This window comes from Convolutriloba macropyga, chromosome 14 (genome assembly GCF_964194025.1).
Source record: "Convolutriloba macropyga chromosome 14, txConMacr16.3, whole genome shotgun sequence".
Lineage (NCBI taxonomy): Eukaryota > Metazoa > Xenacoelomorpha > Acoela > Convolutidae > Convolutriloba > Convolutriloba macropyga.
Window position 1 is genome coordinate 39102937 of NC_134481.1, and position 27499 is coordinate 39130435.

Below are 27499 nucleotides of genomic sequence, written 5' to 3' on the forward strand. Positions count from 1 at the left end.
AGTGATTTTTTTAGATAAGCATGAATAAACAATTGCTACAAACTTTGTCTTAGAGCTCTTAATAATACCTAAAAGCGCTTTTCAATGAAAAAAAAACTTTTGGAGAATAAAGCTGACACTTAAAAAATAACGAAAAAAAAAACAAACTGATATGTTGTTATTAACTATTAACTCATGTCGAGTAAAAAACACACAGTTATTGTATTACTTACGAAATAGAGCAATTTTCTGATCATCGCCATCTTTGGATGGGCAGTCAGGGTTGTTCACGATGCTCACAGCTGCACAGGGTCCTGTAACAGAAAATAACATTCTCAAAACAGATGAATTAAGGAACATTCGGATCTATTCTATTTCGTCCCACCCCTACCCTCCCCCCCCCCCCCCGCTTAAAAAGAATAAATCTTTTATAACCCCCTGGGGCACGTGCCATTTTCTTACATAGTAACGTGCTATATAACAACATTTAATTTGTAACTGGGGGTCATCAAAAACACTGGGGGGGGGGGGGGCGACACAGTTTGATCCGAACCTTCCTAAAGTGAAAGAGACAGATAAAAAAATTCCGAGTTACAAGAGGGTAATAAGGAGGTTGTTATTGGAAATAAAAAAGACAATAACTGAATGGTGACTCACTTCCTCTGTCGATCCTGAGTTTTCCACTAACTGTGTCTCCCTGTACTCCACACTCCAACTGCACGTGCAACTGAAACACAAACACAGATAAATAGTTTATTAATTAGTTTATTTTAAGCAGGAATATTTTTTACTCCGACATTTCGATACTGAGAGTGGTCATCAGGACTATTTGAAAATCACCCACAATACCATGTAGCTGAGAACCATGTTTAATAATCATCAGAAAATAACAATAAAAACATTAAAAAAAAACAAAAAAAATATCAGAAAAAAATAAATGTAGTTCACCTTGACAGTATATTCAAAGCATCCACGTTTAGCAGGAGCTTCCAACTTGAGCAGAAACTTATTCGACTTCATTTTCACCCCACTCAATCCAGGAACCATTTCACTTTTCCCAAGTTGGTACGAATCGCAACTTCTTCTCTCCACAAACATAACATACACAGCATCATTACCCCACGAAGCCAAATTGTTGTTTGGGTCTCGATTAGCCGAAAATGAGTTGATTGATTGTGCCGAAGTGTCTGTTCGGCTAGGAAGTTGCCAAGTTATTTCGGTCAAAATCCACCCGTTGTCGAAGTACTGCGTGCCGAAGCTCAGACGATTTGGTTGTTCGGGGATGAATGTTACTAAAAAAAGGCACAAACCGTGTTAAAGATAGTTAAAAATTTTTTCAACATAGACCTAAAAAGCCATTAACCTCCATATAATAAACATTCAACCTTATTCTGTTCAAAGATAGTTGAAAAAAAAACGGATACGATAAAAGTTTCCCATCAAATACTATTGTGAACTTTTTTGTTTAAGCATTTTTTGAATCAATATAATTGCTACTTAATTATTATAATATTCTATTGTAATATTCTTATTACTGAGACTTATTCTCACTTTTTTATCAACAGAATTAAGACGTTTTCAGAATTAGGAGTTACTTTTATTTTTTTTATTGTTTTTATTTTTTTAGTTTTATTTTTGGCATCAAGTCTTATTACTGAGTTTTTGAATCTAAATAACCTCTTACAAAATATTCCTGCTGCTTTCTCTAATTGATAAGACAAGTGTTAGTCGGACCAAATAAGTCACGTTCTATGTACATGAAAAAAAACTTTTCTTTGAACTTTCTCAACAAAAGTTTTCCAGAAGTCTTGAGCAGTTAAAAATCAATTGAAAAAATGAATGCTTTTGTACTATTGTAAGTACATTTCAATTGTTAACTCTTACTTAGGAGTTCTTTGCCACTTACACCAGCGGATGCGATCAATTTCGACATTTTCTGCTTAAATCAAAGTTTTATTCAACTTCTTCTAAAAAGACCTAACTGACTCACGAACTATGTGAATCGATTGTTTTGCAATAAAAAAATCGTTGTTTTTGCAAATCCTGAAACATGCAAACATACAACCAATATTTTAAAAATTGAGCTCACTTTTACTTTTCCTCTTCAATGAACTCATTATCATAAATAATCAAAATTATTACCATGAACGAAATGATTTATTATCCCATAAAAACATCTGATTCATTTGATCTTACTGAGTTAACCATAAAAGAATTGAATTGGTTAGATACCAATATTGCTCATATTACATGACAAATTGGTGAAAAATCACTGCCACTGTTTCAATTAGAATTTTTTTTCTAAATTCACTTATTAAAAAAACTCAATAGTGGAATATAGCACCCCTATATAGAACATGGTAGTTTCATGTTCAGAATATCATTAGTTCAGTACATGATGTTTATTTACTCTATTTTCAATTGGGTTATGTGATGTTTCAGATAAAACAAACATCTAAATTCATCACTAAATTCTAACAACTAACATCTAAAACATCTAAACTCTACTAATATCTAAGACTAGCATCTAAGTTTCAGTAAAATTGAAATCTTTTGGGAAAACATTTTCCCAGTGTGATATTCAATATGACATTTGCAACAACAAGAAATAAACAAAAACAAAAATTCTTCCAGCTCAAACATTCTGTTAAATATTTTATGCAAGCTACAATAGAACGCTCAAGCCCCGACTACAAATCTATTTTTGCCATTTATCATTTTAATTTTTAATGTTGAAAGTTTTTCTGATATATTCTCTTTTATTTCACTTCAGAAAAGCAGCATATGACGCTAATCCGTGTGCTTACGGTCGTAATAAAAAATTAGCATAAAAGTGAAATATTTCGAATGTCCATTTTTGTGATTGATGTTCGTACAAGCCAAGGGCAACGATTATGAACCCAGTCATTGGCTTGAATGTTAAGATGCACAGGGATAGAGGTAACAGTAGGGGGGGGGGGGGGGGCTGGGGTGGTAGTAAGAAAAGAGGGAACAGTAAGGGGGGGGAGACAGGAGAGATTACCTGCTTTTGAGTATCCCTTTGAGCCCTTGGCATTAACTGCTGCCACTCTGTAGAATTTACAGATGTCATAATTCAGCTCCATTGATCGCTCGCTCACCTAAAAAATAACAAACAACACAATAAATAACACGTCAGCTATAACTCAAACTTATCATAATAATAACTGCATCAATGACTTAGGTCTGATTTTAGAGTTGTAGTGTACACTTAGTTTGTTTTATGGTCGGTTAAACTTCATTAGGGAAAAATAAGAACAAACTTTCAATTATAAAAATATAACATTTTCTTGTTAGTAAAACTGATATCATGTCGACAAACTTTGCGACGAATGAAAACTATCCTTCATTTATATGATAAGACCTGAATTGGAAGTGCTGCATGCTAAATCATAGCAGGATAGATCCAGGAAGATTGCCCCGAAAATGCTAGATAAAATCTTAAGATAAAATCTTAAATCAAACTAAGTTACAATACAAGAACTTTCGGTAGTAGTTTAGATAAATGAAGTCTGCGATGAGTTATTTTCTTAAACAAAAAAACGAAATCAAAAAATCATTTTTCAAATTAATTAATTTCAATTTGGTCGATAGTGATGAATGAGAATTAATTTTGCAACCTATCATTTTCCTATTAACTTCCAATAATTGCCAACCAATCCACAGATTTGATATCCATTAGAAAGGAATGGTTATAAAATCAAAACTGTACAACTGTTTTCTGAACAATGAACAGGACACCTTCCATATTTATATAGATATGATAAACGAAAAGCTTATTAGCCTTGAGCAGACGCAAAATATGAAACCTTTTAGCAAAACTTTTGGAAAAACTTTCAAAATTTCTGCATTTATTTTTTAACAAGGAAACAGCGACAGTTTAACTAGTTTTTAAGTCATTTTTCGAAAAATGACAAAAAAAATATGACATTAATTTGCTATGATAAGGATTGATAGCTTTGAGCAAGAACCTGGTACAAACTTTAAAGATGATATCAACTATTGAGGACAAAGTAAAAAAAAATTAAAGAAGAAAAAATCAAGAATTTGAGGTCTTAGGAGATAAATAACCTATAAACGGGGGAAATTAAGAGAACATGAACAAAGTTAGGTGACTTTACTACTGCCGCTCTGTTTGTTTTTGCTATTTTGTTAATAAAAAAATGTTGGCAGGGCTTACGGATTGCTTTTTAGCGATTTCAAACATAACCAACTAACGCCGGGCGAATTTCTCTCGAACAACTGGCGAGTGGTTGGGTTCTTCAGTAGCTAGCTACTGTCTAGGAAGCGCCCTTCACATGATGAGTTTATGTTTCCGAAACAGTTTATAACAGTTTCGTTGAATCGCATACTTAGAGTATAGTAGGCTTAAACGATCAAAGAATCTAAGGGAACTTAATGCCCTCCGGGTGTTACCGGTTTGGGCCCCCCGTTTTTGAGGACGATAGGTCAATAGTTTCAGACAAAATACGATATTTCGAGAAATTATTGAGAAGTCGGGAAAATAAGGGCTTTTTACAACTGCTTTTTGTTTTGGTTCTACTACTTTATGCCTTGACTGCGAAATAAATGGCCCTCCAAGCTCTAAAAATGGGAAAATTAGAAAAAAATGATGACAAAAAAGGCATTATGCCTTCAATTAGGGCTCCACTCAACTTCGATTCACTGTCTTGAAGAAAACTATGGCATGAACAAATGAATCCCCTGGCTGTTTCAACAGATTAATTTGCTCAAAATTTGATTCGATTAATAAAAAGTTAGCCCACGAACTTTGATATCACGGTTTCCGAACGATTGATATTACGCTATTGTTTCATTTTCTTTTTCCCATTTTTAATTTAGTACGTCATATTTTGAGTTGCTACCGCCAAGAAAGTTTAGTGTCTGCCTAGTAAAGGAGACTTATTCGACTGATCAAAACAGCCTGGGTCGAAAATTGCCCAGTCTGCCAAAAAATAGAACACCGTGGAACCTCATTACACCATATCAAAGGAATTAAGAACTATTATATGGAAAGAGCTCCCTACTAAAGCGAGTTCTCCAGGCTAATAACCGTTCAAATTTATCTCAAAACATGAATCTTTTCACGTGATCAGTATTCTATTCACGTTCTAAATATATTTCACAGACGATAGAGAGCGGAGATTTATCCAATTTCCCTATAGGCTCTATTGCATCAAGGTTAAATGTCCTGTAAATAACATGGCGAGATGGTTCGCGTTACTTTTGCCCGAATAAGTTGCGGGTAAAAGCAACCTTCAGGGCATAAACGGGCTTTGATAAGCTACCTTTTATCACTTTTGCATGGCTCCAGCCCCGACAAGTCTGTTGTATTAGCTGCGGCGAGCAAAACAAAAATGGGAGTTGTTTTTGTTTGTTTTAGGATATGAAAGGACTGGAAAATACAAACAAAGATATGCAAATTAAGTGAACAAAGTGAAATCTGAATGAACAAAGCCGAGTTCGCCAAACAGGACAAACAAAAAAGCCCATAGAAATGCTAGGGTTTAGTCCTGTTTTCTTTATTTTGGTTCTTTTCTCTCCTTCGCTGTTCATTTCTTTGTCTCTAACAACCACCGTGCGCGCATTTGATGGACTTTAGCTGTTTGAAGCGGCACAAAATGTTTCCAGCATTCAAAATTGAATTTGTTAAAGTCTTTGGAACCTCAATTGATTTTGACAGGCGCCCCTAATGGAAAAGGGGAAGGCTACGCAAAAGAGCACAAAAGAAATAAACAAATTTCAATCGTGTTTTGCTTGTTATAAAAACTGCTGAGCAGAAAAAAATATATAAATTTGTGTTTTTGATCATTTTTATGTACAAAAAACACAGAAAACATAAAAATTGATATTTGGAACAAAACGTACATCTGGAGATTATGAGCTGATTCGTGTTATGTTACAGTATATCATTTGATAAATTCTTCAGCCAATCGCCGTTTTTCAGTTTAAAATAAAACAATCAAATCATTAACTTGACAAAAACGATTTCATTATTGAACATCGAAGAAAACGATTCTACAACGAGTCACGAAAAAAAACTCCATATGCAAGGAGTCTTTCTAAAACGAGCAATGCTCATAGACTGAGCAACAATGAAATCTTAAAGAATGCAGAAATAGAAAAACAAAAAAAAAACAAAAAAACGAGCAATTGCAGTGACAGTAGTCAGTTCCGATGTCTACTTCTTAAAACTTCAAATCATTCAGAAAGTGAATAGTTGTTGATCATTTGTTTCTTAGCCACTTTTCGAACAGTTGTGAAAAAATTACAGACAGTTAAAAAACATATCATTTAATGGTCATTCAAATATTTCAATTATTGTGGTTAGTGACGGAGAAGCGGTCGAAATCTAACCAAATATCATAAAGGTTACGTCTCTACGCTGCAAATAAAAAAATAAACTTCTGCACTTGGTAGTTTTCATTTAAAACTTAAAACAAATACGTTTTGTAAGTTTTCAAAAACAAGAAGAAAGAAGTTCAAATGAGGTTCTACAAGGAAACTGCAGTATGTTTCGTTAAACAATTTGCCTCTGCTTTCAATAGAGATATTTCAGAGATACAAATACCAGATTTGCTGCAGCCACAAACTTTTCAAGATGATATTTAGTTCTGCGCAAGTACCAACGAGGAATATATAGCGAATGATTGAAGCGGTTCACATTCGTTCCGCGGCTTAAATCCCAAATTACTCAAAGCTTCCCAATCATACATTAAGAGTCATCTTTCGTTTCTGTTCAGCACTATTATCAACATATGCAAGTTTCTAGTTTTATGGTAAAAAATCCATGTTTATTCTCATTTAAAAAAACAGACAAAGATAGACATCAAAAAAACTGAGCTACTGCGATGTTGAGTGCGGTATCTCTTCTTTTCGAAGAACTAGTGTATACCGCTGAGTAAAAACCGCTGAGTAAATTATGCAGTGAGTAGCACGGTTTTTGAAAATATCACTCGACAAAAACAGAGCTTTTATTTTACTGTAATAACTTGTATGACGCACGTTAGGCAAATACACATCCGATAATTGTTTACTTTGACAATGCAAAAGTAGTGACACAAATAATTACAATATCATTCTGCATAAATTATGCCGTTTCGGTTTCGATAGAACGTTTTAAAATTTTTTGATGCTATCTGACTAAAAGACAACAGACGATGATAGTCTCAACAACAAAATCACAGCTCCATCTAAGCCACAGTGGTGGGCCAACATTTTCTATATTTGATGGTTTATTTTGTAAATTCTTAAATATAATTTGTCCAAAGATCAAGTAAATAAATGTTTTGTCTATGCTGAAGGCAAAAAATTGTCGGATCTCCATGTAACAGGGAAAAATTGCATCAAAACGCTAAAAATGCAATTTTGTGGAGCAGCGGAAACAAATTGAACAATTACGAAAAATTTCAGATTACGCTTCGTCTTGGACCAAAGTACGGAGTCAAATGCGAGCTCTTTTAACCAGGACAAAGCGCTTTAAATCCAAAAAAAAATTTGAAAGATATTGGAAAATTTTTATTCGGACTTTCAAGTTGACGCAGTAATAGCACATCTACGCAGGTCGATAAATAGCATTACAATAATGATAGTTAAATCAAATTTATTGAAACGTTAAAATTTTTGGATTTTGTTCTACGGGACAAATTTGTGGTTTCCGGGAAAATTTCGTTGAGGGTAATAGAAAAATTACAACGCTTATGCCTTAAATAGAGTTGTTCAAAATTTTACTGATCAGGGGTACACTGATTGCTTACGTACTTCGAATATGCTGCCAATTTCCTACATTCTAGTATTTGATGACAATGAAATATTAAACAAAATCCTGAACGGTTGCTTACAAATTTGTTCTACAGATTAATGGGACATTAGATACAGATATACTAGAACCAGATTATCTGATAAAATCCTTTTTGAGAGTCATGTAAGTTAAATGAAATCTCAAAACAACTTCTTCAATCGTATTGTTAAGCATAATAATTCCAAATTATACCAAATTGGGAAAACCAAGCTTGGTCAGATTCATTTTCATTATTGATATAATAGAAAACCAGCACAAGTGTTGCCATTGGAAAATACAATTTAAAATCATATAAAGGGTTTGAAATTCGTTATTTACGTTTTTTAAAAACTAAAAAGGCAGAGAACGAACTGTCAAAGTAAACACTGTTAAATGGTGAAGAGGATAAAAAATTTTGTTGCCTTACAATCAATCTCTACACTGTTTTAAAGAATAATGATTTCTAAAGGTACACCGAACAATTTGACACCTATGACTTTATCAAGGAGAATTGTCACAACAGTTTAGTTCTATTCACAATGTCTTTCGTTTATGTTTATTTCATTTTTGCGCCGTTTTTAAATCAGTGTCAACAAACAGTTCACTTATTAATGAACGTTTAATAATTCAAATACTCTTGGTGATCAAAGTAGGTGAAAACTTTACTAAATTTTCTCCAATTTTGGTCACGAAAAAACAAACAGAAATAAGATTCAACAGCAGAATTTACAGCAGATTTAAATTTAATTTAAGATTCATGTAAGTATTCTTGTTTGAATAAGAGCTCAGAAAATATACCCAAAACTTTCAAGCATGGTTACTCCAATAGAGCGGTTGCTGATACTTTTAAATTTGTAAAAGGCGAAAAGAATTCACTCAATTTCCTGTAAATATTTCTCAATTTATGTGTATAACTGAGTGTGTGTTAAAGTGAAGCGGGACAGACCGGAAAATGGCATCAATTAATTTGATCTCATTATCTACTCCCAAACAGCTGTCTTTGCCAGCTATCTCATAAACAAACTCATTATCTCAATTTCCTGCTTACAGACTTTGAATATGCTGCTAATTTCCTACATTCTAGTATTTGATGACAATGAAATATTAAACAAAATCCTGAACGGTTGATTACAAATTTGTTCTACAGATTTATGGGACATTAGATACAGATATCCTAGAACCAGATTATCTGATAAAATCCTTTTTGAGAGTCATGTCAGTTAAATGAAATCTCAAAACAACTTCTTCAATCGTATTGTTAAGCATAATAATTCCAAATTATACCAAATTGGGAAAACCAAGCTTGGACAAATTCATTTTTATTATTGATATAATAGAAAACCAGCACAAGTGTTGCCATTGGAAAATACAATTTAAAATCATATAAAGGGTTTGAAATTCGTTATTTACGTTTTTTAAAAACTAAAAAGGCAGAGAACGAACTGTCAAAGTAAACACTGTTAAATGGTGAAGAGGATAAAAAATTTTGTTGCCTTACAATCAATCTCTACACTGCTTTAAAGAATGATGATTTCTAAAGGTACATCGAACAATTTGACACCTATGACTTTATCAAGGAGAATTGTTACAACAGTTTAGTTCTATTCACAAAGTTATTTGTTTATGTTTAATTCATTTTTGCGCCATTTTTAAATCAGTGTCAACAAATAGTTCACTTATTAATGAACGTTTAATAATTCAAACACTCTTGGTGATCAAAGTAGGTGAAAACTTTACTAAATTTTCTCCAATTTTGGTCACGAAAAAACAAACAACAATAAGATTCAACAGCAGAATTTACAGCAGATTTAAATTTAATTTAAGATTCATGTAAGTATTCTTGTTTGAATAAGAGCTCAGAAAATATACCCAAATCTTTCAAGCATGGCTACTCCAATAGAGCGGTTGCTGATACTTTTAAATTTGTAAAAGGCGAAAGGAATTCACTCAATTTCCTGTAAATATTTCTCAATTTATGTGTATAACTGAGTGTGTGTTAAAGTGAAGCGGGACAGACCGGAAAATGGCATCAATTAATTTGATCTCATTATCTACTCCCAAACAGCTGTCTTTGCCAGCTATCTCATAAACAAACTCATTATCTCAATTTCCTGCTTACGGAATTCGAATATGCTGCCAATTTCCTACATTCTAGTATTTGATGACAATGAAATATTAAACAAAATCCTGAACGGTTGATTACAAATTTGTTCTACAGATTTATGGGACAATAGATACAGAGATCCTAGAACCAGATTATTTGATAAAATCCTTTTTGAGAGTCATGTCAGTTAAATGAAATCTCAAAACAACTTCTTCAATCGTGTTTTTAAGCATAATAATTCATTCTTCTGATGCAAAACTTCGGCGACTGCAACCCTCTCTCCAACACATTAAAATTCAAGAGTGAATTGCATTTTTTTTCAACGAAGAAGAACGAGTAAACCTCAGATACAAGTTATACCCATCTGGATGGATTTTGTTTGTGAACTGAAAAAAAACGTAAAACTAATCCACACAAATCGGGTTATACCAAATTGGGAAAACCAAGCTTGGCCAAATTCATTTTCATTATTGATATAATAGAAAACCAGCACAAGTGTTGCAATTGGAAAATACAATTTAAAATAATATAAAGGGTTTGAAATTCTTTATTTACGTTTTTTAAAAACTAAAAAGGCAGAGAACGAACTGTCAAAGTAAACACAGAAAACGAACTCTCAAAGTAAACACTGTTAAATGGTGAAGAGGATAAAAAATTTTGTTGCCTTACAATCAATCTCTACACTGTTTTACAGAATGATGATTTCTAAAGGTACATCGAACAATTTGACACCTATGACTTTATCAAGGAAAATTGTTACAACAGTTTAGTTCTATTCACAAAGTTATTTGTTTATGTTTATTTCATTTTTGCGCCATTTTTAAATCAGTGTCAACAAATAGTTCACTTATTAATGAACGTTTAATAATTCAAACACTCTTGGTGATCAAAGTAGGCGAAAACTTTACTAAATTTTCTCCAATTTTGGTCACGAAAAAACAAACAAAAATAAGATTCAACAGCAGAATTTGCAGCAGATTTAACTTTAATTTAAGATTCATGTAAGCATTCTTGTTTTATCAATAGCTCAGAAAATATCCGCAAAACTTTCAAGCAGGGCTACTTCAAGAGAGCATTGCTGATATTTTTAAATTTGTAAAAGGCGAGAGGAATTCACTCAATTTCCTGTAAATATTTCTCAATTTATGTGTATAACTGAGTGTGTGTTAAAGTGAAGCGGGACAGACCGGAAAATGGCATCAATTAGTTTGATCTCATTATCTACTCCCAAACAGCTGTCTTTGCCAGCTATCTCAAAAACAAACTCATTATCTCTATTTCCTAAAATCACCAACCCCCCCCCCCCCTCTCACCCCCCACACTCACTCACCCTCAGCCCCCGATCACCCTCGAACCCAAAACCCATTTCCCAATCTTTTCTCAGATACATATAGATACATATACACGCACACAAGTACATACAAACAGACATAGATACATAGATACATACTGTATAGCCAAAAGACGGGGACAGGCACGCGCGCCGGCAAAAGACAGCGACTCCATATATCTATGCCAGACTCTAGTCCGGAAGGGAGGAGGAAAAGACAGATTTTATGGGAGCACCAGGCATGAAATAGCTCTTCAGTTTTTAGTTTATTTAGACGACGCACGAGCCGTTTATTCAACTTCATCAACCTGCTAGAGCGTGACGACTATTTTCCTTAATTTTCTCCCTCGATTTTGGCTAATTATCAACGCGGTTCATGATTCATACAGGAAAAAAACTTGCTTTTAAAATATGATGTTTTATGCTTTCTAGTCTATAGTGTAACTTTTTAACTTTTTCCAATAAAAAAACTGCAGAAGTTTTAACAAAAACTTGCTCATTTTTGTAACATTAAATTAAAGAACGTTTAGTAAAAATAACCCTAGTACTTCTTTTCACATGTTTTGGTCTGAAACCTATCAAAGACGTGAATTTATAACTTTTTCATAAGTAATGAACCGTTAATTTGTTGCATAACCTATATGACTTTTTTATTTCAAATCAACAGGAACCGTCGAAATATAAAATACATTTCAGACTGCCTATTTGATTCTGCTCACATTAAAAAGGGGTGGACTTAGGAGCACAAAAATCAATATTTTTGACATATTTCATCAGAGCTCTCATTCAGAACAGACTGTTATAATCTCCTTTCTTTTACAGCGCTATAAAACCATCTAGTGGCCTATTGACTATTAAGATCATTACGCACACACATGATAAGGCAAAATGAGTAATAAATTGAGCATAATTCAAATATCCTTTTCCTCTTTTTCAGAATACAAGGTGTGTTTTTCGCTCCAGGGAATTGTCAAATTCTAAATTGAAAGCAAATAACGCATTATGGTTAGTTGAGGACTATGACAGCCCTACTTTATATGTGGCTTTATGTGACTAGATAGGTTGATAAATTCGTCTCAAAGTTCATTGACTTTAAATTTTGGCACTTTTTTTCTTCATTTAATTGATAAAAAGCGTTCAACTTGAACAAAGAGACAAACCTTGTGGTGTCCCTAATTAGCATCCTAACGGTGTGTGCACCTATTTCTAAGTTGATCCCTAAAATACCATCAATTTTTTTGTGTAAAAAGGATTTGACCATTTTCACGCTCTCCTAATAAGTACTGCTCTAAGAGCTATTTTCGAAAGGAAATTGCATAAATGGACATAACTGACAACCGAACAATCAGACAAAAGGGAAAAATGAAAAGGCTGAAAATCAAAGAAGATTTTATCTTGATAATTCTATCTTTGTGCCTTTTTTGCTTCTTTTCAATTTATGAAGCATTGTTTTTGAACTGAGAGATGGCAAATATTTGCAGATACCCTGTCTGATAACAATCAAAAAAGATCTAAATCAAAAAATTTCTCACTCATATGAAAAAATAGATACAATTATAACCTAAAAACCGTTCAATTCACGCCGTTCAACTATAATCGCTAATTGGTCGAAAAATAAGTTTTTTCAAAGCTATGAAATCAATGGTTATTTTAAGAGCAGTACAAAATGATAACTCAAATAAACCAATATGATTAACATGTTGATTACATGTAGCTATTGAATCAAGTCAACAATTTATTTTTTTGGCGAAAGAGTACAATTTATTTTAGAAATTATTGCAAAAACTTACAACATTGATTAACAAAAGGCAGAGAAAATATTCTTTTCCTTGTCCTTCTCCATATCTTTGTTCAGAACCAAACGTAGATTATTGACAGAAATCTAATCGCATAAATTGGTTCACCCCAATTACTACAATACTAAACGAATTGACTCAAGTCTTAGTAACTGAATTTATTTTTTGACAAAGTTTCTCAGCCGTCTGTGATGGTTTCGAAAGAACATCAGGCAACTTAGAAAACATTTTATTAGAATTTCAGAACAAAGAAGAACTTACCTGGCGAACTCTATTGCTAAGTCAATAAGTAATTGCCAATAAACAAAACTTGATTCAAGTTTTGTCGTGGCGCTATCATTATCTTAGTCACCTATCAATCAAATGTCAGAAATTAGATTCTCCCACCCATAGAACCCTAATTCTAACATCCACTAATGACAAAAATATTACTCGAAAAATCAGTCAATAATGTTAATTTTTTGGAATAATCAATTCTTAAGGACGGAATAGCACCAGACCCCAACACGTTGAAAAAATTTAAAGAGCTAAAACACCAACTAATAACACGTTCATTGGATTATCAAATTTCTTCAGAAGAATGATTCCCAATTTTTCAAAAAAAATAAACGCTGAATAATTTTAGAAATAGCGATTTCTCAAGAAGCAAATGCAACGGAAAGCCAAAGCCTTCGGAGACTTGAAAAATAAATTATGTGCTATAACCCCTCTTGTACAGCCTTACAATTTTCAAAAAGAAGCCACAATTGCTACTGACGGCTCGAAAAATCAGTTGGGTAGTTCTTTCGCAAAAAAAGACATCCAGTTATATATGTCTCGAGGCAATTGACTCCAATGGAGCAAAATTACTCAAACATATAACGAGAAGCACTGGCATCTTGTTGTCAGAAGAGTGAAACAATTTTTTCATGCTAGAATACTTACCCTACAGACAGATCACCACCCATTTATTTATACTTTTGCTGACGAAGAGAGCTCGAACACAGCATCAGCGACAATCACGAGATGGGAATTACGTCTGACGGGCTTCGACTTTGAGTTGAATTATACGCCAGGAAAGCAGATACCCCACGCCAATTATTTGCCAGAAAACAAAAAAAAATCAAATATGGAGTTTGTAAACACTATTGGGACGCGAAGAATGGATTCGAGCAACAAAAAAGCTGCATTGATCATACAAACTGGAATCAATTTCAGAGGTGTTGTTCCCTTCATTTCACCAAAATTAAGATATTTGGCTCTTACAAAAGCACACGCCACGCATCCTGGGGAAAATCATCAGAAAAATCAATCATAATGATGAGATGTTGGCCTAGAATTAAATCAAATCTTCAAGCTTTTTTGGTAAAAGGAAGAATTCTAAATGAACAGGGAACAGGCCTGGCCTGGGGAAAATAGCCTCTACTAAAACAGAACCCGACGTTTGGGAACGGCTCCAAATGGACTGGGGTTAGGCTAAGGATCAAGGTAACTTCTTACTTTTTGTTGACGCAGGTTCAGGCTGGATAGAAGCTCTCCTGTGAGAAAGAGAACGTCCGAAACAATCAAATTTTACCTTTACATCTTTGCAAGATTTGGAATACCTAAGCCTTTAGTATCGGATAATGGTCCCGAATTTTCAAATGGTGATCTTAAACAGTTGTGTGAATAACTGGGAATTATGAAAATGGAAGAACCCGTATATCATCCAAGAGCTAAAGGTCTAGCTAAAAGAGCTGTCCAGACAGTGAAGCGGGCACTTCAAACGCGGAGTCTTAATCTGAACGTGTCATTTGGAGCTTTCCTGCAAAGGGCATTGATGACGAGACCGGAACCAAAATCCACTCTGGGAGTCTGTACTCGATTGTTACAGGGTCCTATATGATTCTCATGAATTATAAGTAAAGTAGGAAAACACGTTCGGTAAAACATTTTAAACTAATCTAAATTGTCTCTGTATAATTTCGCCTAGATAATTACTATAAATACGAGCTAATTTTTTATAATTTCAGTGCCAATTTTAATGTAAAACTCAACTTATCGAACACGACACCTTCATATACAAGTCTTTCACAAAACTGAACTGCAATCTAATCCACCTATATCACCACTTTTAGCATTAAAACAACTCCCTAGAATTATTCAGCTACCATTTTTTCATCGCATGTGGTTTTACTACTTTAATCTTAAAAAATGGGAAAGTTAAGTGAACTATTATTATAAAAATAGCAGTTTGTACCTCAAAACTAATATGAGCATGACTAAATTATCATTTCAAAAAAATAATAGAGGAATTTCCAACTGTTGAACGGCTATGATCTCTCATTTCATATTTTGAATGTAGGATGATAAAGCAGGAATGTTTTGTCAGTTGGCATCAATGTAATTTTGGTCACGATTAGCATTTCTAATCACAGAGTTTGTTGACAGTTTGTCTTTTTGTTTAGGTTGAACTCAATTTAAAAACACCTGAGCAGATCGTGATAAAATGGCGCTTTTTCAATTAGCACTCAACTCCCTAAAGACTTCCCGAAAAGCGCCCAATTTAAATGTGGTTTATTAAGTTAGCACGCCAATTGGTAACTCTTGTTATTACGCTTCGATTGTTAGGAAGACGAACTAACTATTTTAAATTATAAGCATTACTTTTTACTACCATTCACATATTCCTGAGAGATTAACTTTTCCTTTTATTGAGACGTCTTATCGAGGAAAAACTCTCATCATCAATGCTGGAGTGGCGGGGAACGGGGAGGTGGGTGGGGGGGGGGGGGGGGTGTTGGCGAGAAGTAAAAATTACTCATACGATAATAAGTTAGTTTGGGGAGAGGGAGGGTGAAAGTTTTTCACACCATCATAAGGTTGGGGGTGGGGGTTTATGAGGGTTACTTTAAAAAGAAAGAAGGAGGGGGTATTTTTCTTCACACCTTCATTGATAAAGTTGAGACATTTTGTGAAAGAATTTAATTGACAAGGGCCCGCTAGGGAGCCAAAGATCTGTCGTAAAGTTTCAATAGACCAGGAAGATTATAAAAAGAGAAGAGAGAGACGGGCTCTAAAATTCGCCAGAGCGAAGTGGGTTTTATTACCCCCTGAAAAAAAACCGCATGAAGATAATCCAGGCGTGAAGTGCTAAAATTCTCCCGCTCTATCTTTTCTCATTTTACAACTTACAAGAGACTTGTAATAAAAAATAAAGACGAGAATAAAAAGGCGAAAATTAATGATGCGGTTGAGAAATCAAGTTTGCAAAAGTTTACGTATAATTTCAGGCACGGCTAATTTCAGCCGGTCATCTGTGAAGATTTCCGAAAAAGAGTCCAGAACTGACCAGAAAATGTCATCTTGGAAAGTCCAGCTAAAGGAGATTCTCTGAAGTCTTTAAACTTGCACAATCAAGGCTGATCACAGTGTTTAAAGGATCTATCTATGCTTGTAATTCAGGCAACTAAGATAATTTTTTGTTCTAACATTTTTATAGACAAAAGGTGAGAATAAATGTTCTTTTGTAACAATTGAGCTCGTCCATTATCAATAAGTTAAATCTCTAACTAAACTCGCAGACTTTATTACACTTTCAAGAAAATTGTGCGGTCTGGACCACTAGCAAATCCTGTTTTTTTCGTATTTTGAAGTTTAAAAAAATTTAAACGTACACAAATATTTTGGATTCGCTATTTTTTTCACAAAATTTCATTATCTTGCATAATAAAATCATTTTTTCGATAAAATTTTATACCATCAAAAAATTAATTGTTATATTTTAAGAGTGGGTTTTAATCACCAATCAAAATATGATAGATCTATGCTAACCAGAGCTTCGAAATTCCACCGGCTGCTGGTCCACTTGCGTGATTCCACCGAGTACACCACCTCGTTTTCACCTGTACCTGTTGATGAGGAGGGGTAATTGCTACCCTGGTCACTCCAGACTAACTGGATTTTCTCCCCCACCGGTTTGGAAATGTCCTGTTTCTTCGCCTGAACCTGGCTGGGCGGCGGGGCACTGTCGCCCGAGTAAGCTTCAAAAAATACAAATTGCTAATATTGTTAAAAAAAAAACATTTCTTCACAGTTTATTATACTTTCCAGTTAGAGATTTACTTTCCAAAAACATTTACTTTCCAGTTAGAGATGAGGCTTTCTCAGAAAATTATTGGTGATACGGCTGTTAAATCACTATCTAACGCCAATATTTAGCTTAAAAACGTTTGATTTTCCAATTAAGGAAAATTTTATCAATGAATGCATTTAGTTCTGATCAAATAACTTGTTTTCCCCTTTTCGGGACGATCAGTTTTGAAGGAACAATTGAACTAATACTGACATAAAAAACTAAACTGATATACTTACGATAGTCATCGCAGGATTCTTGTTTGCACTCTTCTTCTTTCTGAAACAGCCATAATTGGTTACAAAATGGGTAACTCAAATGCTTGACCATTTCACATGATCTGCAGCATGTCCCATAAAGTTGAAATAATCGAAATTTACAGAAAACACATTCCGCATTGATCATCTGTATGCTCAATTGCATGTTTTTACGTATTCGCATTTTCGCATATTTTAAGTTTATGGGACGGACTATAACTCACATCACAACACACTAGACCATTTTTTCATGCATCTTATGATCAAATTTTTATGTGCTCGAAATGATCATGGTCAACATTAAGTCTTTCGTACATTTGAAGTCACGTGTGATCAAATTTTCAGGCGAATCTATACCAGACTCTTTTGCCTATGATAATATTCCGGCGCGTTTAGAATCGTCAAATAATAAATGTTGCGTCTATATTTTTCGTATCTTCTGTATTTTTTTTGCATTGTCTTCAAATTTCGCATCTAGCGTTAACTTTAGCTTTTATTTATCAGAGGTCACTTCGGCGTAGAACCTCAACTAGAACCAAGGTTACGAACAATTCGTAGTAATAGGTCCAATATTTTATTTTATTTTGCGTTAAAATAACATTAAAAACTATCGCCCACAATTAATACATTTTTATCAAGCTCGTTACATAAAAAAAATAAATGAAAACTCGGGTTTTATAACGACCTCGGTCTCAGTCCCCGATAGACACATACAACGACCTTAAGAGGTTTCAAAACCTTAACTTACACAGCCTTCTATGTATTTTCCGAACTCGTTTGTTGGGTTGTAGCACTTAACAACACATTGCAACTGGCTGAAGTCTTCCTGAAACAAACGACAAACAGTTAATATCACAACCCGTTCAAAACAATCAAAACAAATTGACTTGACAAAAATAAAAGTTACGACATTCGTTGAAAGTAATTCTGATTCAGTTTCAAATCCTCAGTCGAGACCGAATGTTATCTTGATAGATATCTTAATGATTCTTGCCAAAAATAGTACTCTTGTAAAATTTAACGCGACGAGTTCATTATCTTAAGAGATCTTTGAAGATAACCATTTGAGGTCAACTAGGATCAAAGTATTTGACCCTAACTTTACCTTTTTCTCAGTTCAAGAAGTTAGTCTCATCAACAGCAGTTTATTTGGTGTACTAATCAATAGTTTATAAATGTTACTTTTCCAGAACATTTTACTCCTGTCATAGCCAAAAATATTTGCGTTCTTGGGGGTGACGCTATTAACATGTTTTGGTCAAAACGTCATAAGAATCTTTGGGTATTTCTCATCTTGCACAAAATTGAGTTTCGATTAAACTCAATACTTGATTGCGCATTACAAATAAACATACACAATAAATAGTCATCAATTTCATGCTTTATTTATAACTAATGTGGAAAAAATTGTGAACTGGAATAAAGATCACGTGCAACTTGAGGAAGCATAAATAGACTTTTTTGCCCAGACAAACCCTGGCTGTGATCAAATTTAGCCGGCAGGTACTTTTTCACCCAACTTGTATGCAAAAATTCACCCCAGTTCATTTCTCCTGTTAGCTTATTCCCAAAGCAATCACGCGTGTATACTGTATTGAGTTGCGTTCTAAACAGTGAAAATGTAATCAAATTTCAGTTGAGCCATATCAATATCGATATAGTAATCTTGAGTTTTATTTATACCCGGGGTGACCTCGTGAGCGCCATGATTAAAAACCCAGCACGCTATGCTTGATAGAAAACATGGGGATAATAGCAACAGTGTTGAAAACACAAAACAATAATATCAAATATGTTGTGAATTATTTATTCAATTGTTCGCTCCGGTTATGAACGAAATTACTTTTTCCTGTTTTCTCCCCCGCTTGTGTTTCTTTGTTCTTTCTAATTAAACCGCCGTGATCGACTTTTTTAATTCACGTCGCAAACAGGTCGATTGGTTTTTGAAGCAATATTCGCCTAATCAAAAGGTGAGAGTAAAAGCTTGTTGAACAAGCGAACAGCTTTACTGAACAAATTTAAAACTCTCTTGTATTTAAACATTAAAAGAATGCTTAAATTGAACAACAATGAAACAACAAATTTTTTCAAGTTGACGGTTTTTATCGATCAAATTCAAGCCATGTTCTAGACGAATTTTAAATTGACAACGATTGTTCTTAATCAGCGCACCTGTTTCTGGGAGGTTCATAAAAAATAAGAAAATTCCTGCAAAATTGAAAAACTTGACCAGGCGGTAGGAAAAATTTCAGTGGGATTAATGCAAAATTGATCCATAATTTCAAGGCGCGAATCCGGTTTTAAAATTGGAAAATTTTTTGAGTATGTCTTTAGCTTTGGACACAATTTCACATATAACCATAAGCACAGATTTGGTGTCTTTTTAGACGTGGCGTCTTGACTAATTGAAAGGAAAACAGGGAATTGAATAGAAAACAAGGAAAATCCCGGGGGGATGACAGAGGAGGGGGAAAGTTGAAGATGCTAGTCGGAGCAGAAAGGGACAAATGTACCCCTAGTTGAAGTGAATTTAGCCCAGGGATAACTTTTGAGCTGTCAAAAGCACATTTTGTTATCTTCCCTCTTTCCTTCAAAATTTCACCTTTTCAAATCTAGCTCATCCTATCTCTATATAATGCACTTAGCTACCCCCCTCCCGGTATAAATTATCCTTTCTTTTATTCTTCTTAAAACAATACCACATAATATAGAGAGCTCCGACATAAAAGAAAGCTAAAAGCGCAAAATTGAGAAACTTCATTCACATTTTAGAAAAAATGAAGACAATTTTGCGGTAGTAATTGTCTTGATCAGACTTTTAATTTGTAATTCAGGTCAAAAATGAAAATTATAATTTCCTAATCCCGTCTGTTAAATTTAGTGACTTTAAGCACTTTTTTCTCAGCTCATTGACTATCTGCTATGAACAATCAAGCCCTCATTTTTAGGTCACTTTGAGTAGAAACACTTAGTCTGAGTTATTTTTGAAATATTTTAATTTAACGATCTTGGTCGATCGAAATTTTCATGACTCATTCAATTCGAGATTCTATCCGGTATGATTCTATCCAGGCTAAGGAAAATTGTCCGTCTAATCTTATCTTGTACTGTAAGATTGTTGATCAGTTTTAAAGGGTGTAGCAGTCCGGCTTACAATGTATTTACATCAGCACTGCTTTCTGACAAAATGGAATTAAGGAATAACAAATGTGTTCCAAATTGAGGAAGCCACGCCCCGGATAAAACAGAGACAACATCCGAAGGGGGTGGGTTGGAGAGGGGGGGGGGGGGCTCTTTACATAAAGCGGTTACTTTGCACATGTGAATTTTCACCACGCCCACCAATGACACGAACAGATGAACGCACAGTCCAATACAATCAGGCTCGTTCTAATCTAATTACTACTTATTACTAGCTCTGGTTATGAATGGAGACGTGAGAGAGCAAACAAAATTTTAACTCGTAGGTCAACGTCACACAGTTGAAGTCGAAATTTTACTTCCCACTAAAATTTAATTTGAAATAGAAACCAAAAATATTCCACTGTTTCAAAAATTGTGAAGTAAGGTTTTTTTCTAACAAACCGGTTAGTAAAAAGCTTTTCGTCAATTTTGCATTGCGTATATTAATAATTTTTGAATCCATGTAAAAATGGCAAATATTTAGTAATCAAAGATAAATTTTGCCTAAAATACAAAGTCAGCCAAGCTCAGTTCCACTTTAGCTGCCTCATTTGGCCATTTTTTAAAATGATTTTGCATTTAAAATAATTTTATACTTATAAAAACAATACAAGCGGAAAACAGGTCCAGAGTTGAAAACTCATTCGTTCCATTCCTGTCCAAAATCCTGTCTAATGATGATAAAAAGCCAAAACTTGACATCGATGTCGCTGGAACGGAACAAAATATCGCAAAGCATATTTGCCATGTACGTCAACTTCTAATAAGTCAAAGAATATTGAACTAGCGAAATTCAAACAAGATCTTCAAACATTTCAAAAATGATTCTTGTTTGAGAAAAAGTGAAAAATAGTCAAGCTGCCATATTATTGGCCTCATCTTGATTTTACAATATCTCATTTAAAAAAGTGCACAAAATTGAAAAAAAAAGTGCACAAAATTGAAGATCAATTAATTCATCTTCTCTACAAAAAAAGTGTTATATAATATTTTTTGCAGAACTATCATTTGAATTAAGTGACCAGCATCTTGCACGCCATTATTATAACTCTAGTAAAAGACCAAAAATTTAAGGCCTGTCAAGTTTAATCGCCTCAACGTTTTATACATTACACACAATATCAACAGCTCTTATATATACAATCTACAATATTAGAATTAATCAATCTAGCTAATCTGAAGAGATCGAACGCATTAGCGATGCGTCAACTCGCCGCCCCAAGTGTTATTGAGTTTTATCACTAGCGCGTTGAAAATTATCGATCCGCATTGATAGGGCGGTCTTAAGGGTCAGCATTTCTTCAATTTTCAACAGATTAGATTTCAAAAACAGATTGTAACTGTTTCCATTGTTACACATTTTAATCCTATGATTCATTGTAAAAAAGAGGAATGGGTTAAATAGGTTAATGACATTCACAAAGCCGGATATATTTAGTTGAATTAGCTGACTGGTTTAAGCGATTAGAAGAGTTTGGTAAAAAAAATAAAGAAATGAGCGGAACGATTGTTCTAAAATCCAAAAAATGACTGAAATCTTGCCGACACAGATGAATTCAGAGGAGCATATTTTGCCACCAGATAATTCTAGTATAATAATATCAGAAAACTACGCTCACGTTTAATCCATACTGCGATCTTTTAATAACTACACGCAAATACTTTAATAACTTTATTTAGACATTTATTGAAAGAAAAGGCCTCACACAGCAAAATATTACCAAAGTTAATTCTTTGAACTTGGACACGAGAGAACAAAATATCTATCTTTAAAGTTTAAATCTTAAAATTGTGTTCTCAATATTTTGCGGATCTGAAATAATCCACAAAATTTCAAATAAGTTACACGCAGATTAACTCAACTGACCGTTTTATCAGGAAAAGTATTAAGATCAAACTTGAAGTCAATATAGTCAACAGATTTTGCTTTCGGTCGTTGACTTTTTCTTAGCTCAGATCACTAAACTAACCCCAGCTTTTTCTGAATTCTTACAAAATAATAGTCAAAAAAGTTATATGAAGATTTCTCTTTCAGACTTTTAAAAACTCAAAATTTGGAAAATTCTGAACGTTCACCAAAATTTGCGTGAAAAATATTGACTCATTAAAGTCTGTGGTCGCATGAAACTAATTAAAAGTGAATATTTTTGATCACAATTGTGGCCACGAATGTTTTATGATAATTTTCAATTAATTATACGCTTCACTAAATGAGCATGATCAATCAATTTTTCACGTATGTGTGAATACAAAGTTTACCGACTTAGAACACGCTTAACTGTGAATTAAATGGTGAAAAATACTTAAATGGTGAACAGCTGCAAAAACAGACGGTTTTAATTAGCATTATTTACCTTTGGGAAAATTTATAATTGAATTAATCTGTTTAAAATAATAAGTTAAGCTTCCATTTAGATTTTGCACCAACGAACTGCAAAGAATAAACTTTGGAGATCTTTCGCACCAATTAACTCTGGCCTAATTAGTACTATAACTTATGAAAAATTCTGTTGTTTATAGTTCGAACCACTGAAAATGTTTTTCGTGTTTTAAGCAGTTTAATTGTATGTCTCAGAGATAGATCGAATTGCTTTGAAAAAGAACAAAAGCAGAATGACAAAAGGTGAAAACAAAAGAAACAATTCCGACGTTTCTTCAGGCTATAACTTGTCTTGAAAAAGAACAATGCACTTACCAAATGTCACGCTGTTTGTACTAAGTAAAAGTTGAAATCCTGCTGGGTTTAAGATGGATTACTTAACTAGGGGTGCTCTTTTAAAGGTTGTTCAATCATTAGCTATGCTCTCATAACAGATCTTTTTGGTAAAAGAGGTATTAACTTATATTAAAATACTTAAAACAAGTAAAAACGAAAAATATATACCATCACGGCGTGAGAAATCAAAAGGTTGTCAACCGATTGACAGAAAATAATTGATTGGCACTCGTTTTTACCATTAGCGAAAAAAATATTTTGTCAAGTAAAACAAACAAATAGATTGCACAAGCCTCCTCGATGAACTTTAAATTTATTGAGACTCTGGGTAATATTTGCATGAACATTTGAACAATTACAAGAGACGAGTCAGGGCTCATAATTTGGCGTAAAATGAAAATTGTACAACCAGCTTCAGTTATTTTGTGTCTCACTAACACTTTCTGTAAAATGTTGCAATAACTATTTTATTGCACCAATTAACGCATTCCTTGAGCTAATGAATCGCAATGAAGTTGGTAGCTCCACTCTTTGTGTGGGACATAAATTTATATTGCTTGGGAAAAATTCTCCTCTTGTGTCAGCTTTCCTCTGAGCAAAACTCAACTATCATCGGTTGAGTTGAAGATCTAATCTGATCGAGACTCTATTGGCCCCCAAAATTAGGTCTCAAATTTTCAATAACAATTCTGATTACATAACAAGGAATTCTTGCAATCACCAATTTGGTTGACCCTTGAATTAGTATAACAGAGATTTTTTTTATTCAACCAACTGTACGCTACTGGAAAACCAGTTGGTTGAAAACTTCTGTTATCAGTGACACGCACTGTAAATTTTAAAGTCTTTCGAACAAAATCTCAGGAGCTTTCAATAGACTGCAATAGACTGAGGGCGAGAGAAGAAGGCCTATTGTGTGATATTACCCCAAATATTTTTTAATTATTCTTTCTCCTAATCATGCGTTTCACTACACATTTTAAACAAAAAGCCATTTTTATGGTGAAGTTGTCGATGATAGAACAAAAACTGATAAAGCTCAAATTTTTCCTGAGGAGACATCACTCTGACAGGTCCATTGACCTATTTGATGTTCTCCCCAAATACATATAACTTCTTGATTGTAAATTAATTGTGTAATCATTAAGTGAATTACTTGATATGAATTTGGAAAAACTCATTATTATTATTATTATTATTATTATCAAACAAAGATGAACAGCAGAGGAACCTATAGCTACGTTTAACTCCGTTGTACTGCAAAACAACATGACAAAAAGAGTCCAGACCGTGAAAACTCTAGACAGAGCAAACCGATAAAGAGCAAACCTATTACACGATTTTGTCGCCTCGGCTATGACACGCTAAAACGTCGTCAATAAAATTACCCAGTGTTCCAGTTTGGCAAACTATGCTGCACAAAGAAAGGCCGTTCTAAAAATATCTGCAGACGATGAGGACCAAAAGAGTTCGAATGGCCGATGCAGAAAACCTACTTGAGGTAATTAACGGAAAAGCAAACGAGACTTCTCCATTTTTAACGCTTAATTTTTAACTAAACTATTAAAAGCAGTATAACCACCGGGGTTTGCCGCTTCCTTGGTTTCATACAAGGATAATATATGATGTCATACAAATCATTACGTATTTTCTAGTACGATCTGTGCATGGAACCTAGGAAGTCATATATGATCCTTGTGTCAATTAACGGGAATAGGACACTATTGGGCGTTATTTTACCAGCCGAAAGTGTATGAAATCAAGAAAATCATTTATGATTCTTGTATGAAATCAATTGTTTAGAGCTATATTTTTAATGAAACTTGTATGATTACCACGAAATCATACAAATCATAGACAACCTTGAACAATTACCGGGAATCATATATGACCCTGTATGAAATCAAAGAAATTTGTATGATGGGCGACCCGGGCAATGTCTTTTTCAATCTTGTTTTATTTTTACCGCGTTAACAGTTAATTTCTGCTTCATTGAACGCAATATTTTCTGTGTTTTTACACAGCTGTTAGCTCAACCAAAACATTTCAAAACAGGTATACAGAGCCATGAAATGCCTCCTGGTCAATTGCTCGTCTAAATTGCAAGCCGTTTGGCCTTTATGGTACACGTTCCTGCCTACAAGAGTTAGTTGATATGACAGAGTTTGGTTAGATCAAGTATTGCAGTGCAAAATTACACAATCTTCACGATAACAAGACATCATCGATGAACTCTAAACTCACATTGTAAGCCCTCAAGGTGATTCAAAAAGTTTTCGAGCTTGATGAAGCGTTTTGGAAGCCAGTGGCTACAAAATTTGGAATTTTTCGTAGGGCATCCAAATTTTTATGGTCCGAAGTTCTGTTTTCCTGACGCTACTACCTGCTTTCCTCAATTCATTGGATGATCAAAGCAAAAATGTTCGATATCTGAGTGCAATCATTTAGCTTCCCTGTCTTGTTCGATATACTCATTGCTGTGCAAATTCAGTTTTTGCTTCTTTGTTGAAAATTGTGAAATATGCTATTTTTTGTAGAAAGAACATGCCTCTAAATGACGAAAGTCATCAACAGGCATCGCGTCTCAAGTTTTCCGGGCGAATTATAACAAATAGGCAAAATGCACGTGGTACTGATAAGCTTTAAAAAACTAGATAAGCTTTAAAAAACTGCACTGATAAGCTTTAAAAAACTAGAGAACTTTTTTGTGAAAGAGCAAGTTATAGTATTTCAATTTTAGAAAAATTTTGATCTACATAACAGGCCACAATAGTCAATTTTAATAGTATAAGTGTCAGAATTGCCCAAAGTTTTGTAAAAAATAGTTTAAAGTTGAAAGCTTGATCACATTTTTTTCTCATAAGAAACGACAAATTTTAACTCGATGCAATATCATAGCTCATTCTTTATTCTCCAGATAACTTTGACTTTTGAGTTTAGCAAAATCAAAATAATTGGCATATTGTTTTGGTGCAGAGCAACTTATCTATCAGGAGCCGGGAATATGATAAGGGATTGTTTGAATTATCCCACAATCAACAGGGCGTTAGATTCAAAATCCACTCGGATTCCTGTCCACCCAAATCTGGATTAAATCTTTTCCCAATAGAATTTGTCATGATTTGATACAGCTTTATTTTCTTTTTGAAGGACCATTTTCAAAAGCTTAGTTCTATTGTAGATTTTGCGATATAAGACTTGTTAATTCCGACACACAATAATACATTTATGACAAACACAATGCTTAATACATCAGTTACTCATAAGATAAAAGGGAACTTGAAATCTCCAAGGAAAATTTTAAATTCCCTAAAGATTTTGCTGCAGATTGAACAAAATTACAAAAATTTGGAATTACCAGGGAAAAGAACTGCTATTCAATTGCGCAGCTCGATTACAATTTTTCAGGATAAATCTCATTAAGTTAGTCAACTTATTTTACCCAAAACTTTTATTGAGTAAAATAATAACTATGTTCCCAACTTAACTATAAAAATGACAAAAGCAATCTTAAAAAAGAACTCAATTAATTCTATTCCCAGAGAAGGGTATATTACATTATGGTTAGCTCTGTTTATTAGGGTTTCGCTTTGGTTAATATTATGGTGTAGTCACACTTTAAACCCGTCCTAGCTCAAATAACCCAGCGACGCAAAGGGTTCAAAGGGCTTAGATGAAGGTGGAGCTTCGTTATGAAACAGGGTTAAAATAGAAGACCACTATAGTGATAACCGCAATTTCGTTCACGTGCGTTTTAGGATGGAGGGGATGTAAATTTACTATGGGGGAAGAAATTTGGTGGTGGGGATGATATTACAGCGTACGCTAGGCAATAAATAAAGTTAATCAATTTCTCAATCCCCGCTTATTGTCCAGAACAGAGCTCAAATTGGCTGGGGGCACTGAACTAAAGGAAAAGACGGAACAACAGAACGGGAGAGGGAAAAGGGAGAGATAGAAAAGCTTATGATCAGATTCAGTCGAGAACCATTTTTAGACATAGCGATTAATTAACAGTAATCTTGTGTCGAAGACAGTGAAGTTCAAAATCATCTTTAAATGTATGACTAATAACAAAGTATTTTTAAATTTTTTTAAAAAAAAATAATTTCCTATTCATCGAAATGTCCGAAAAACGATTGAGAAAATCGGAATTCATATTGCCTACAAAAAATTCACATACTTCCCTAATGTTACTGATTTCATTTCCTAACAACTTCCCATTAATTTTGTTTTCCCAAAA

The 27499-nt window shown here is 33.9% G+C and overlaps 1 protein-coding gene across 2 annotated transcripts in view; it reads right to left on the reverse strand.

The window, feature by feature from the left end:
- Positions 1-27499, reverse strand: part of LOC142353383 (uncharacterized) — a 59775-nt gene that overhangs the window by 24836 nt on the left and 7440 nt on the right. For both annotated transcript variants that reach the window (XM_075405614.1, XM_075405615.1), the window contains exons 2-8: positions 18106-18183; positions 17340-17379; positions 16800-17008; positions 3002-3098; positions 928-1271; positions 637-706; positions 213-293 (exon numbers count right to left, since the gene is read on the reverse strand). In XM_075405614.1, coding sequence (XP_075261729.1) covers positions 213-293; positions 637-706; positions 928-1271; positions 3002-3098; positions 16800-17008; positions 17340-17379; positions 18106-18183 — 919 coding nt within the window. The remainder of the gene's footprint in view (positions 1-212; positions 294-636; positions 707-927; positions 1272-3001; positions 3099-16799; positions 17009-17339; positions 17380-18105; positions 18184-27499) is intronic.